The sequence below is a fragment of the Myotis nattereri genome (assembly GCF_964212035.1).
Source record: "Myotis nattereri genome assembly, chromosome: X".
NCBI classification, from domain to species: domain Eukaryota; kingdom Metazoa; phylum Chordata; class Mammalia; order Chiroptera; family Vespertilionidae; genus Myotis; species Myotis nattereri.
Genome location: NC_138078.1, coordinates 29,410,122 through 29,426,038, shown reverse-complemented (window position 1 = coordinate 29,426,038; position 15,917 = coordinate 29,410,122). Strand labels below are relative to the sequence as shown.

The window sequence follows — 15,917 nt, the reverse complement described above, 5'->3', positions numbered from 1 at the left end:
TATTAAAAAAAAAAACAGTGCCATTATTAACATCTGCTTAATCAAAATGCCTGTTAAATCAATGAACAATGTTTAAACCTAAATAATTCAAATACCTTACAGAAGTTAAAATAAGAAAAGTTCTGCTTTCAAAGTGTGATTAAATCAAAGTTAGTTTGTCAATTAAACACATGTATTTTTTCATGTGAAAGCTATGAAGTGACATGCAGCTCTGGACAGTTTCCTTTATAATCAACATGTTCTCTTCTATGGGGGAGACAGTGACAGAGCAAGTGACAGTATAACTGGGCTGGTATCTCAGCTCTTCTTTTATTTGTGCAGACTTGAACAAGTCACTTAACATTTTGAGCTTCAATTTCATCATTTATAAAATGGGAGCAATTATTCTTACTACTCTATCAGGGTTACTATGAGAAATTTATGTGTGTATGTATGCAAAATACATGCCCCAGTGATGATAACAGAGTAAGCAGTCAATAAGTATTACCCCAAATTATGTCTTCTAACGTGTGCTGATAAAGAAAATTCAAGATTCATTCTGTGTTTACAGCACACTGGAGAGAGGAGACTGGCCCACATTTACAATGGCAATCTATCAAGAAGGTATCTTTTATAATATGTGTTTTATTTCTGCTTCAAAGTACAAAAATTTTATCCTCTAAAATTTCACATATATATTTATTTAATCATCATTCATTAAAATAAGAATTATTCTAACTCTGAAAGAGCATATAAACTAGCAAAAGTAATTTTAATGGAATAATTAATGCATTTCATTATACTTACTATACTAAGTCTAGTCTTTAAAACTATAATAAATAAATGGGCTATTACTGTGGAACAAGTTGATTATCTTATATAATAAAGAGGGAATATGTAAATGGACTGTCACTCCGCCACAAAGATCGCGGCGCCCATAGCAGAGGCGGGGTTTCGGTAAACAAGATGGCTGCACCCACAGAGGAGTCTAAGTTCCCGTAATGAGCCTTAAGGAGCAATCAGCAGGGACCTGAGGCTGCGTCCCCTTGCCCACCACTGTGGGGCTTCACAGGGGACCTCAGGCCACGCCCCCAAACCTGGGGCCAGGCCGGGGACCTCAGGCTGTGCCCCCCTCCCAGCAGGGCTTGACATGGGACCGGACCTCAGGCCATGCCCCCCACCTTGGTGTCAAGCCAGGGGACCTCAGGCCATGCTCCCTGCCTTGGCACCAGGCTGGGGGACCTCAAGCTGTGCCCCCTGCCCAGCAGGGCTTGACAGGGGACCTCAGGCCACTCCCCCCATCACAGAGCCTGGCCAGGGACCTCAAGCGATGCCCCCACCCACAGGGCTTGATGGAAAACCTCAGGCAATGCCCCCTGCCCTGGCACCAGGCCAGCGGACCTGAGGCTGCGCCCCTGCCAGGTGGGGCTTGACAAGGGTGGGACTGATCGGGTCTGGATCTAGCCCAATTGGGGGGGTGGGTCGGCCAGGTCTGGGTCTTGTGCAATTTTGAGGCGTATGTGGGTGGGCGGGGACTTGACTCTGGGTCCCGTGATGCACCCCAGGCTCTGACAGGAGGAAGATTTTCATATACATTTTACTATTTTCTTTCATCTCTGAAACTTCTATTATAGAGAAAGGGCAAATATCAATATTAAAATCTTTCCTCTAATTAATCTCCTTTTATTTATTTATTTTTTTAAAATATGTTATTGATTTTTTACAGAGAGGAAGGGAGAGAGATAGTCAGAAACATTGATGAGAGAGAAACATCGATCAGCTGCCTCCTGCACACCTCCTACTGGGGATGTGCCTGCAACCAAGGTACACGCCCTTGACTGGAATTGAACCTGGGACCTTTCAGTCCGCAGGCCGACGCTCTATCCACTGAGCCAAACCGGTTATGGCTAATTAATCTCCTTTACTGTGCACGAAGTTCATGCACCAGGCCACTAGTTTTACTATAAACTAATTGAGTTAGTCATGAACATAAAGGTTATGTGTTTGTGTATGCATGTAACTTAGTATACAGTACTATCCTATGTAATAAGTATAATATGCAAATTGTTCCCTTGGCTGGTTATTCAACTGGGAGTTCAGCTGCTTGCTATGATGTGCACTGACCACCAGGGGGAGGCACAGAACATGGCAGGCATCAGCAATGCACTGCAACCTCTCACTGGCTACCTGGGGGCTTGGGTGACGGGGATGGAGGTACGGTGAGAATGTGGGGTGTTTGCTGAGCTCGCTCTCACTCCCCCTGCTACCCTCCCCTGGAACACCAGAGCTTGCACACTGGGGAAGCCCCCATACACAGGTGCTGGGCACCTGCAAGGAGCCTGCCCCATACCTGCATGGCGTCTTCCGGGTGAGCCGGGCTGTAGCCACCAGGACTGCAGGGGCCAGTCGGACTCCCCGTGGGTTCACACAGGAGCTGGTCTGTGAATCCAGCCGGGAGAGAGTGTGCTGCCCAACCAGCTTCTGTGTGGTATTGCTCGGTGGCCCAGAGGCCCATGCTGTGACCCGGCTCACAGCATCCAGCCATGCTCACCTCATCTCCACATGGGGACTTGGGCGCTATGACTCAGGCAGAGGGCGGCGCACAGGGGCCCTGGGGCCCAGGTGCTGCCCAGGGCCCAGAGGTCAGCTGGGACCTGCCCTTCCATGCCAGACACTCACACTTTGATTGCTGGCCAGGCCCAGGGACTGTAGCCATGCACGAATTTTGTGCACCAGGCCTCTAGTGTTTTTCATAATTATCATGCTATAAAAACACTTATCATTGCACTATTAATATGTGTATATATTGGTGTATGTTTGTGATGTGTGTGCACAAAGATGGTCCCCAACTTATAATGATTCAACTTAAATGGTCTAACTAATTATCTTTCACCTTTGCAATGGTACAAAACTGAAATGCATTTAGTGGAAACCATAATTGAAATTTTTAATTTTGATATTTTACTGGTTACAACTAATACTATTTATTGTTTTACATAATTTTGCTCATCTGTAAGCTAATGTAAGTGTTCTGAGCACACTTACAGTAGGCTAGACTAAGTTATGATATTTGGTAGGTTAGGTATAACGAAAGCATTTTTTACTTACACTATTTTCAACTCACAATGGGTTTATTGGGAAATACCAGTAAATCCCATCGTAAGAAGCATCTGTGCATATATTTAGCATAGTATAATACCCTTAATTTAATATTCTTTGTTTTCCATGATGATTTATTTTTAATTGCAAATATAAAATGTAAATTAATTTCATCAAGAAAATTAAAACTTTAACCCCTAATCCTTGTGTAATCATTTTCATTTGACTCAATTTTTTGCACCTAGAAAATTTTGGTTAGTGAAAAGTGGAATGAAAGAGGGTACATAAAGAGTAATTTAGGGCTTATTTAATTTGCTGTTCCCCAAGATAATAATTTTGCATTGGGTAAAACAGTGCTAACTCTAAATTAGTACATTTTATAAATGAATGGTATTTTAAAAACCTAAAACTATGAGCAAGTGTAATCTAAATGATTACAGCAAACAAATAATCATTTTAAAAGCTTAATTAAAAAAATCAACAATTAAAAAAATCAACAATCCTATATAATAAAAGGCTAATATGCAAATTGACCAAACAGTGGAATAACCGGTCGCTATGACACATACTGACCACCAGAGGATAGATGCTCAATGCAGGAGCTGCCCCCTTGTGGTCAGTGTGCGCCACTCAGCCAGAAGCTGGGCTAATGGTTGGCTCCCGGACTGCAAGAGGGTGCAGGCCGGGCTGAGGGGACCCCCCCCCCCCCCGCATGAATTTTGTGCACCGGGCCTCTAGTAAAATATAATGCCATACTTTTCCTCTCTACAGCCTGTAGCCGCTGGAGTATAGCATAATGCATAGTCAATACATTCTTCTGGATTCAGCAGAAATTTCTTGATTCCACTAAGGGCAGGATTTGATAACAGCACTTCTATTTGAAGAGTTGTCTCTTTGGCATTACGGAGTGGTATTTCAAAACAAATGGTCTCCTAGAATTAAAGAATAAATATAATCAGCTCTTAGTGTCAGCATAGAGTCACTGTTCTATGGAAGCAAATACAAAGAAAACTTTGATACAATATAAGGCCATTTGTTTTCTTTTTCTCCTTGGTCCAGTACTGAATGCATCCCATTTGCTTTTAATCTTTTGTTTTCCTTAATTAGTCTTGGTAAATGGTAACATTATTTTTTCAGTAACTACTCCAAAAGATCTGTTTAGCTAAATGCTAAGGGCACTGCAAAATTACATTTAAAAAATATTTTTCCTCAGTACCATTATTAATATGAGGTCTACTTGTCTATTTCCTCTAGCTGTAGTACTCAAGTGTCAGCAATGCAATAGAATCACCTGTAGCGGTTGCTAAAGTACAGATTATTGGCCCTACTACACAGATTCTGATTCAGTAGATCTTGGATGGAGCCTGAAAACTTACATTTCTAAAACATTGTGGCTGCTGCTGCTGATCTAGAGGACATATTTTAAGTAGCTCTGCACATTAAAATCAAGCAGTGAGGACATTCTGTACTAAGAAGTCAAATTATACTGATGATATGACCACCTTCCTGTCTAGATTCCTTTCTTCTGTTTTGGTTTCTCTTGTCCTGACCTTCCGGCTACACACTCAGCCATGGAAGGCACTCTTCAAGTTCTAAGACATTTCCTGGTCTTCATTCTGACCCTCCATTCTAGCTAATAACTTATATTTCATCCCATGACAGCCACGATTTCCACTACAGTAAAAGCCATTAATTGAAGCAAATGTGTTAAAGGTGAATAATAGATAGGATATATCTCAGCTGTCTAGAATGCTTTAACCTAATAAAAAGGAGGATGTTGGACATTTCGGTCACAATTTAAAAATTGGTAATGGGGCTTGACTGGTCTGGCCCAGTGGTTGAGCGTCAACCTATGAACCAGGAGGTCACGGTTCAGTTCCCAGTCGGGCACATGCCCAGGTTGCAGGCTCCATCCCCAGTAGGGGGAATGTAGGAGGCAGTCAATTGATGATTCTCATCATTGATGTTCCTATCTCTCTCTTCATGTCCCTTTCTCTCTCTGAAAATCAATAAAACATATTTTTAAAAATTGTTAATGGATGTACTTTAGGACATGGAGCTATTTTGAAATTTGTCAAATCACACTACAGGAGTGACCACAAAAACCTAATACTAAGCTGATGGGGGGCAGGTGTTGATGGGGAGAGAGTTAGTTATTCACAAAATATATCTTTAAGATAGACATTGCAGCTTTGTCCATGGAGCAAACATTTGCTTGATTACCTCTATATAAACAAATGAGTGGATAAACATTACATTCACACACTTTCTGGCAGGAAAAATTTAATTCACTGAGTAATTTGCACTGAAAACTTCATACTTCCTACTCTCAATAGGTCTGAGAAAATAAAGACTATGTTTTGGCTCATAAAAGTTTAATTGTGTCAATAGCAATTCAATATGCACTAATAGGAAGAATTTTTTTTTACCATATCCTCTCCCAGAAGAGAATCATAAATTCATTATGAAGAAATTATTTCTGAGGTCCAAAACACACAAGTAAGGTATACTATTGAGGAAATCTTCAATTTTAATTTTTCTCAATTTTAAAACATTAAAGTTAATAAATAAACTATTCCTAAGGGTATTCTGAATGTACCATGTAATTTGGAGGAAGTGATAACTCTAATCTGTCTCAGTAATTTTCCTAAATTGAAAATTCAGTGCCAACAGTTCAGAACTCAGATAAACAAAGTCTAATTACAAATTAAAAGCACCATTGTCATTCCTCTGGTACTGCCACCTATATGTCACTGTACCTACTGAAGTCATGCCTCCCACCCCCCATCTCCAATTCTCTGCCACTCAATCTGAGACACAAAGATTGAAGAGGTGGATGCTAATGCCTAATGCCAGATAGGGGATAACGTGGGGGTGAGGATGCATTGGTAGGCACTAAGGAGTTGGTAAAAACCCGAAAACTCCTGTAGCGTCTAAAGGTTTGTGCACATGTATTCTGACATTTCATATAACCTTGTGGTAGGGTGGCAGGGGGAGGGGAGTATGAAATACAGTGACAATAGAAGGATATCTAGTTGCAAGGACCAATCCCTAGGAAGTACATTCCTACTTAGTTGTTTAACATAGGTTATAGGTTTTCTCTATCTATCTATCTATCTATCTATCTATCTATCTATCTAAGAAGGCTAAAATTTTAAACTAAAACATTATTGAAAAAGGTTACTAACTCACATGTTTTATATTAATGTTTTTATATGTGACACCACGTGGATTAACTGTGCTTTTCACTATGCTCCTCTCTTACTAGCTTGTGGAGATATTTCTAGGTCTCACCATTAACAATAGAGTGAATTTAAATGAAGGTTATTACAGAATGAAAAATTAAGTAAAGAAAGATTCACATAATTATCATCAACTACAGAGCAAATATTATGAAGGCTACGACTGATCTAAAACTTAAAGCATATAAAATTTTGTTCACATACTAAAGTTTTGTTTTCAAAAATATAGCCCATTGCTATACTGGAATTATTGAGCATCAATGGGAAGATAGTGGATTACTCTCATCATTCTCCCACAGCCAAGCTATATGACATACATGAAATTTTTGAGTTAAAAAAAAATGAAACAGCAGATATTACATGTTAAAATTTCCAAAAGAAATCCTAAATACTTTACTCCAACAGAAAATGAACTACTAGCAACCAATTATTGTTTATTGTGAATATGACTTTTTGGAACCTGCTGTAAGAAGTAAACAAATTTATGTGCCTCAGAGTCTAAATATTTCTTACACAAACCCTATTTTAGAGAGATTCTAACCATACATTCATCTTTAGGGAAGATGTGGAAATTGGGTTTAATGTAACAAAAGTTGAGAAGCAAATAGAAAATTAGAGATGGCTTACCATCTTGAAAGCTCCATTGCCACATCTGATGATTTAAGGTTTAAGTTAAATATTACTCAGAAGTTTAGCAAAAACAGCAACTGTAGTCAAAACTACTAGGGAACAATATATAGATGAGGACAATAGTTTTAATGTACTTCAGAAAGTATTTAGAAAATATCTTCTTCAAGAAGTGCACAAAAAGTTTATTTGATGGGATTATCTCTTTATATAAAAGCCTAATATGGAAAGTGTCCGACTGTTCGTTTGACCATCCGACCAGTTGCTATGATACGCACTGACCACCAGGGGGCAGATGCTCCGACTGGTAGGTTAGCTTGCTGTTGGGGTCTAGTGGATTGGGACTGCACGAGATGGGCCGGACGCGCCCTAGAGCCCTCCTGTGATCGTGCACCAGTGGGGTCCCTTGGCCTGGTCTGCACCCTCTCGCAATCCAGGACCCCTTAGGGTATGTCGGAGAGCCGGTTTCGGCCCGATCCCCACAGGCCAGGCCAAGGGACCCCACTGGTGCATGAATTCGTGCACCAGGCTTCTAGTTTAAAATCACCCATATCATCTCTACCAACTAAATCTTCATGTTCATGAATTAATAATTCATACATCTTTTAAAAAATATATAGATATGTATTTTTATTGAATTCAGAGAGGAAGGGAGAGAGAGAGAGATAGAGAAATATCAATGATGAGAGAGAATCATTAATTGGCTGCCTCCTACATGGCCCCCACTGGGGATCGAGCCCACAACCTAGGCATGTGCCCTGACTGGGAATCGAACAGTGACCTCCTGGCTCATAGGTCAACACTCAACCACTGAGCCATGCTGGTGGGGCAATAACTCATACATTTTTACCTTAGGCAATTACTATTAGAAAGGTGGCAAAGCTTAATACCTTGGCAACACTATCACTGTTATTAGTAGCTTATGTGGACAGAGTTAGTGAAAAAAGATCCCACCTTACCAAACTCAGTTGAAAGTGAACATTTAATTAGTACAGAATACCTGTCTACAGTGAGAAAAAGAGCAATGTAGCAGCTGATGGTGCTAAGTTTTGCCCCTGCATTGTAATATAAAACTACTCAATAGAATGGGGGCTCAAAACTTGCATTTTCATGTAGACCTTGAGAGGAAATTATTTCAATGTCTTTCTGAAATAACTATGCCAAATATTCACATAAAAACAATAGTATAACTGATAATAATCTGAAATATTATACAAATAAGAAGAGGTATTGGTACCCTATTGTGGTATTAAATAATAATAATGGAATTATTGCCTAGGGATGGGGAAGTCCCTTATGGAAAATTGAAAAGGGCCCATTTGAAAGTACATTATTCATGAAAGCAATATATTCCTCAATGGGTATATATAAATCTTAATTTTTAAAATGAAAACAGACCTAGCTGGTTTGGCTTAGTGAATAGGGCATTGACCTGTGGACCAAAGGGTCCTGGGTTTGATTCTGGTCAAGGGCATGTACCTTGGTTGCAGGCTCCTTCCCCACCCAGGCAGTGGTCAGGGGAGTGCGAGAGGCAACCAATCTGTGTCTCTTTCACATCACTGTTTCTCTCTGTCTTTCCCTCTCTCTTCTACTCTTCCTAAAAATCAATGGAAAAATATCCTCAGATGACGATTATAAAAAAACACCAAAAAAAAAACCAACCCCAGAAAAATGAAAACATACTTTATGTGCATTAAAAGAGACAGGTAATGGTTTATTTTTGCTTTTTGCTCAGTCTTCTTACCTATCCATATAAAGTACCATGACGGTATGTGTTTCTCAACCTGTGTGACAATCCTCACCTTGAGAAGTTGAGAATTATAAAAATCTCAATTTCTACCAGTATTTTCTTGACGGATTAATAACTTTTTCCAAAAAAGGACACTTTATATACCATTTCATGAGAAGATGAAACAGTTGGTTGTTATTTTAGAATTGCATCTATATTTGCTAGTTTGTGTTGCATATTTCTACTCCTCTCTATCCCTATTTTAAACATATGGTTAATAAGGAAGCCAATGTCTTCCCCTTTTTGAGGTACCACCTTATGGTTCCAATTTCTCCTGGTCTCATTTTTAGAGTATTTTTTCTCCTGTGTTCTGAGAAAGAGATGACTTTTAATCTAGTAACAATTTTCCACAGCAAGTGGTTTCATGGTTAAAATTATATCATTTAAAAATAACCTTTAAGATTTTATTCTGCAGTGATAATAGGGTCACAGATATCGGATATTTTCATTAAGTGAAATGATCCCAACATCATCACATTAAATGATTTTCCACTTAGAAGAAACTCCATTTGCAATTTACACTTGAGTACATTTCAACAGTTTAACCATCCATTTTTTTTGCCTCAGTAGAAATTTACCCAGAAATCAGATGGACAAATAATTGATTTGTAGACTAAAAGTGCTTTAAGTCTTTTCTTATTTTATATTTGATGGAGCAAAAGTTCAAGATTCTAAATAATCAATTGAACAAAAAAATCTATCTTCACATTTAAAAATAAAAATAATCTTTATCACAGATTTAAGTATTGAATACTAACAATAAGGAAATTAAATGGAATGAAAACATGATTAACAGCAATTAATACTGTCTTCGTGTTTCATTTAAACCAAGACTCTCAATATTTGACTCTTAAGTAATCCTGGACATGGAGTTAATAACACTTTAATAATACACATAAAACAAATCCTATTCTTAGTCACTATTACTTAAGACCCTAAATCTATGTCTGTTGCTCCAAATATTTTTCTTCCTGTTGTAAAACCAGGAAGAATTAGTATTGAAAAAGTCTGAAAACACACTGCTGCTTTTATCAGACATGTGAGGGCAAGCATAAAGGCGAAGGTTAAGTTGGTCTAGTAACTCTTAAATCATTCAGGTAGAATGCTAATCAGTGCAGCCACTATAAGATATCATAAAACTAAAAAAATCTTTACCATAAGCTTTCAAGGTACACTGTACTGGATTTAAAAATAAAATTTCTAAAAAATGAATAATTTATCCAAACATGAGTATTAATAATATGGTTTTTTCCAAGGACAGCAATTTAAGTTTACAATCAAAAGATCATCTGCAAAAAGGCAAAATCTATGACAATTTAATGGGCTCTTACCATAGCAACACATTTAATTTCAATAATGTTTACAGGTTTCCCAGGATAGATATGGATCTCAAGATTATACCAGACTTGTATAGTGCTATCATCATCATCTGGAAAAAAAAATTCATTTCTTAATATAGGTTTCAGAACACCATACGTAACATAAAATTTGAGAAACATGAACAGATATCATTTTCAAACTCTTTTTGATGGGCTCATTTGTCAAGCGTGCTGAGGGGAGGTAAGAAGGTGAATTCATCACTGTTTGTGAGTGCTAAGGGAAGCCCTATCCTGCAAAGTCTTTCCCCTTTTAGCTCATGTATATTTTATGGATTTTCCCAATGCTTTAGTCCACAATGAATTCACAGAGAAAATAGTTCTGAAAAGAAAGATGTCTATAACTAAGAAGACATTCTAAGCAAATTTCAAGCATACACTATCATATTTTCAATATAATCACATTGTACATTATATCTCCAGAACTTACTACTCATTTTGCATAACTGAAACAAAATATACTACTGAGCAATCAGAAAGAAAGAGACCCACGTTATTATAGGCGATAGAAGGTTAATCCTGTCTGAGATGGGAAGGCCTATCTGAAGAACTGAACATGTCATCATGCAGTTTAGATTTTTAAAATTAGATAGCATTCCATTGGAGTCCATTACCATGACATGATAGTATTCTGATTTTCTTTCAAACTCCTCTAAACACTTTTATCTGGTTTTCCTTCACGGTTCTTGTGCCTTAGATTTTGATAAGGGCTTAATTGTAGCATGATCCATCTACAACAGGTATCTGCTCTTTGCCTCATCTGAATGATTCCTACTGAAGAATCCCTAAACTTTTACAACCCGTTTTATTATTTTTTCACCATGTCCAGCTCCAAATATTCAACAGCTGACTGAATATTGCCATGTAAATGGTTTACTGTCACATCAAAATCAGAAAACACAAAACTGTTCTAAGCATTATAATCTCCCAAGTTATTTCATCTTGTTGAGTTTAACTAAACTACCTCACAAGATTACTGCCTCCACTTCCATTTTGTGTGACCAAGCAGCCTGCAGGAACCTTGAAGCAACACTAGCCCCTCTCTCTCCAAAGTGCATAACTTAGAAAGCAGCCCAGCAGAGTCACAAGAAAATATAAGTTCATAATATGACTCGCACAACCACACTTGGTCTAAGTACTCTCTCCAACCTCCCAGGGCTGTCCCCTTGTGTGCCCCTTAGATAAGACCCCTAGGAAGCTTACCAAAACCCCACTGTTTTTGGTTTGAATTGACCAAACTGGCCTTAGCCTGGGAACCACAAAACATTCCATTCAAAAACCCTAATAAAGGCATGTACCCAGGTCCTTCCTATCTTTCTGCCTGGATCTCACCTTGTAGACCCTGGAGGCAGTTAGAGTACCTCCTCCAGGACCTGTGAGTAACAAACTTCTCTATTGCACTTTCCCTTGCAGTCTTTAAACCTTGACTCACTACCATCTGACACTCTAGGGCACTATTTAACAAATGTTAATTTAACAAAATCAAGATACTTCTAAATTTCTATCCGAATATTTCTCTATTCACCAATATAACAAACCTTGTTATTTTTTGAAATCAATACTCTCTTGCTATCTCCTTTGTCAAATAATACTAGTTTCTAAAATGTTTTCCATCTTCAGTGGTATTTCTCTATCCACATCACTACAGTAAAATACATTGTTCTCTTCACTTCAAACACCATTTGCTGTTGCAATGACCTAACTGACTCCAACTGCTTTTCCCTTTCCAAGGTATTTTGAATACTGACAAAATGTCACTTTTAATCCATGTATCCTGTGATGGTTAAGTGTGTGTGTTGATTTGGATGGGCTATAGGGTCCAGTTGTTTGGTTACATACCAGTGTAGATGCTGCTGTGAAAGTTTTTTTTTTTTTTTATGTGATGATAACTCATATCAATAGACTTTGAGTAAAGCAGATTATCCTGCATAACATGGGTGGGCCTCCTCCCAAAGCAAAAACTAAGGTTAGCTGAAGAAGAAGCAATTCTTAGTTAAGACTGGAACATGGAAAACCTGCCTGAGCTTGTAGCCATCTGGTTTGCCAGGTATGATTTGGACACAATACTACAGTAGCAACTCTTACCTAATTTTCTAGGTAAGAAAGGCTTGCCCTACTGATGTTGGAATTGCCAGTCCCCACAATCATGTTAGCCAATTCCTTAAAATACCACTATTTATAATATATTACATTATATTAGAATATTATGGTAGTATCTGTTTCTCTGAAGAATCTGACTAAATACAAATTCATTTAATAAAGATTTCTTCTTTGGGATAAGTTTGTATCCACAACTTTGCTCCTGATGATCCAGTTTTCTCTAATGGTCTCCTATGTCCCTGCTTCTTACACATAACAAAACTCATTCCCCCATTCTCCAGGAATTTTCCCCTGTCTTTTCCCACACTCCACCATCTCATTTTCCCTTGAATTCCTACTAAAAAGATATGATGTTTATTAACATGCAAATAAAATTTTATAAAATAGGAAGGAAAAACAATAGCATTTGCTTTCTTTTGCATGAGAAAGACTATCACACCCTATATTGAAGAAAATTATATTACATTGTTAAAATAATATACTCATTAATATTTTATCAGAAATTAATAGCTATTTTTGTTTAATAACATAAATATATATGAATTTTTTCACTTATGAAAGAGTAGGCAGCCTTCAAGCTGAAGGGTTATATTCTATTACGGTTAACAGCAAAACAAATCCAGAAATTAAACTACATAAATTTAATATTAAAATAATACAATAAAAGTCTGATAAATATGTGCAACACATTTGTATATGAATTATGAATGTAAAGTATCTACTCATAAACCAGTTTATGAATGCTGGTCATGAAACTTCATAATAATAAATTTACCTAAGCCTGCCGTATCAAGCTTGATGGATTTTTCTGACAATTTCTTAAAAAAAGATATTCCATCCTGATGTTGAATTTCATGTTGACCTTGATCTTCATCTGATTCTTTCTCAGAATCACCATCTTGACTGTTTTCAATGGAAAATGAAAGTTTACCTACAACACATAGGTACAAAATTTCAGATTAACCAGGGATTAGTTTTTTAAAATGAAAGGTCGGTTTCAGATATTAAAGTTGCTCTAGCTTGAAACTAATAACAACAAAGCCAAACATAAATTCTAGATTTTAGTATCAGAATTAAATCTGATGGTGGTACAGAACAATTTAGTGAATTCAAGAAAATTTTCTCAAAATCTCCATTAAAATTATATTTTAAATAGCTTTCTTATATTTTTTCAAATGTGTCAAATAATAGAACTGTATCACTTTTCAGAAAACTAAATGAGTGTGGGGGGTGTGGTACAACATACAAAAACCAACCAGTATAACATACCACATTAACAAAATGAAGAAAAAAAAACACGTGATTATCTCAATTGATGAATAAAAAGTATTTGACAAAATTAAACAGCCTTTCATGATAAAAGAAAAACAGGAATAGGAAAACTTTCTTAAAATAATAAAGGCCACATATGAGAAATCCACAAGCTAACATTATACTCAATGGTTAAAAACTAAAAACATTTTCTCTAATATTGGCACAAGACAAGGATGTCTGGTTTTATCGTTTCTATTCAACATAATACTGGAATTTCTAACCTGAGCAATTATGCAAGACTAGAGGCCCAGTGCACAAATTCATGCACGGGTGGGGTCCCTTAGCCTAGCCGGTGATTGGGGCAGTCTTGCCCAGTTCAAATTTGGGCCAATAGGGGCTGGTTGGCAGGGGGTAGGGATCACAGGAGGTTGGACGGCCAAAGGAGGTTGGCTGTGGGAGTGCACTGATCACCAGGGGGAAGCTCCTGTGTTGAGCATCTGCCCCCTAATGGTCAGTACACATCATAGCAACAGGTTGACCAGTCAATCAGTCGACTAGTAGTAACAGTCACTTAGGCTTTTATATATATAGATATAGTAAAGGCATCCAAATTGCAAATGCAGAAGTAAAATCATCTCTGTCTGCAGATGACACAATCTTATATGTAGAAAACCTTATTGATTCTACACAAAAAACAGACCTAATTAATACATGCAGCAATATAATATGCAGGATATAAAATCAACACACAACATCAGTTAAATTCCTATATATTAGTAATGAAGCATTTGAAAAGGAAACTAAGAAAACAATTCCATCAAATAAAACTTATTTAGATAACACTACATATGTTAAACAATATGTGTGCACTGAATAAGGAAACCTGGTCAATATTTCAAATACTATGAAATACTCGCAAGAAAAGGACACATTCTCTATTCTTTCTCACTTCAGTCCATTTAGTTACTCAGCATATTTTTTCTTCCTCCAATACATCCATTTAAATGCTACTACATTTTTATTATCCTTTAACAAAGAAAAATTGGACAAGCATTTGTAAAACAATTCAAAAGCCCTATATGAGTATAACAAGACCATATATTATAGAGCAAAATGAGAAATTAAATACTTATCTTAAGAAAAAGGAAATGGATGAAGAGAACTATGGAAGCAATTATAGGTCAATTTAGTAGCTTGTGTTTTAACTAGTGGCCTGGTGCATGGATTCGTGCACACTGAAAGGAAATTAATTAGAAGGTGGCTGGTGGGGCAGGACTGGGTGAGACGGGCCAGACACGCCCTGGAGCCAGCCTCCCTGGCCAGCTGTACCTGGGGCGGTGCCAGGGCTCGAAGGGCATCTGCAGAGTGAGTGGGGTCCCTCCAGCAGGTGGGTCCCTTGACCTAGCCTATGGGGATCAAGCCGAAACCAACTCTCCAATATCCCCCGAGGTTTCCTGAAGTGGGAGAGGGCACTCTGAAAAGTTGCTGTTGCTCAGCCGCTCCTGTGTTGAGCGTCTGCCCCCTGGTGGTCAATGTGCATCATACCTACTGTCTGGTTGGCTGGTCATTTAGCCTTTTACATATATAGATTGAAAGGACACTTTCATTTGTTTATTTATTTTTAAAATATATTTTATTGATTTTTTTACAGAGAAGAAGGGAGAGAGATAGAGAGTTAGAAACAGTGATGAGAAAGAGAGAGAAACATCGGTCAGCTGCCTCCTGCACACCCCCTACTGGGGATGTTGCCTGCAACCAAGGTACATGCCTTTGACTGGAATCGAACCTGGGACCTTTCAGTCCGCAGGCCGATGCTTTATCCACTGAGCCAAACCGGTTAGGGCAGGACACTTTTAAACAATGCACCAAAATTATGCCAATATTTTTTACTTAATTTATTCTAGAGAAAAACCTTTTGCTTGGCAATATAAATTTAATATTATTTCTAAACAATTACATTTTAAAATTGCATCTTTATTTTTGGTTATTAATTAGCTACTAGAGGCCCAATGCACAAAATTCGTGCATGGGAGGGTGTGTCCCTCAGCCCAGTCTGCACCCTCTCCAATCTGGGACCCTTCAAGGGATGTCCGACTGCCCATTTAGGCAGTCGGACATCCCTCTCACATTCCAGGATTGCTGGCTCCCAACTGCTCACCTGCCTGCCTGGCTGATTGCCCCTAACTACTTCTGCCTGCCAGCCTGATCACCCCCTAACCACTTTCCTGCCAGCCTGATCGATACCTAACTGCTCCCTTGCCTGCCTGATTGCCCCTAACTGCCCTCCCCTGTTGGCCTGGTCACCCATAACTGCCCTCCCCTGCTGGCTTGGTCTCCCCCAACTGCCCTCCCCTGCTGGTCTGGTCCCCCCCAACTGCCCTCCCCTGCAGGCCTGGTTGTCCCCAACTGCCCTCCCCTATTGGCCATCTTGTGGCAGCCATCTTCAACCAC

General features: G+C 38.4%; 1 protein-coding gene across 1 annotated transcript in view; it reads right to left on the bottom strand.

The window, feature by feature from the left end:
- Window positions 1–15,917, bottom strand: part of CFAP47 (cilia and flagella associated protein 47) — a gene marked incomplete at both ends in the record, with an annotated part of 442,463 nt that overhangs the window by 84,747 nt on the left and 341,799 nt on the right. The window contains 3 exons of the mRNA XM_081081612.1: window positions 3,835–4,010; window positions 10,068–10,165; window positions 12,988–13,143. Of these exons, the coding sequence (XP_080937738.1) occupies window positions 3,835–4,010; window positions 10,068–10,165; window positions 12,988–13,143 (430 nt within the window). The remainder of the gene's footprint in view (window positions 1–3,834; window positions 4,011–10,067; window positions 10,166–12,987; window positions 13,144–15,917) is intronic.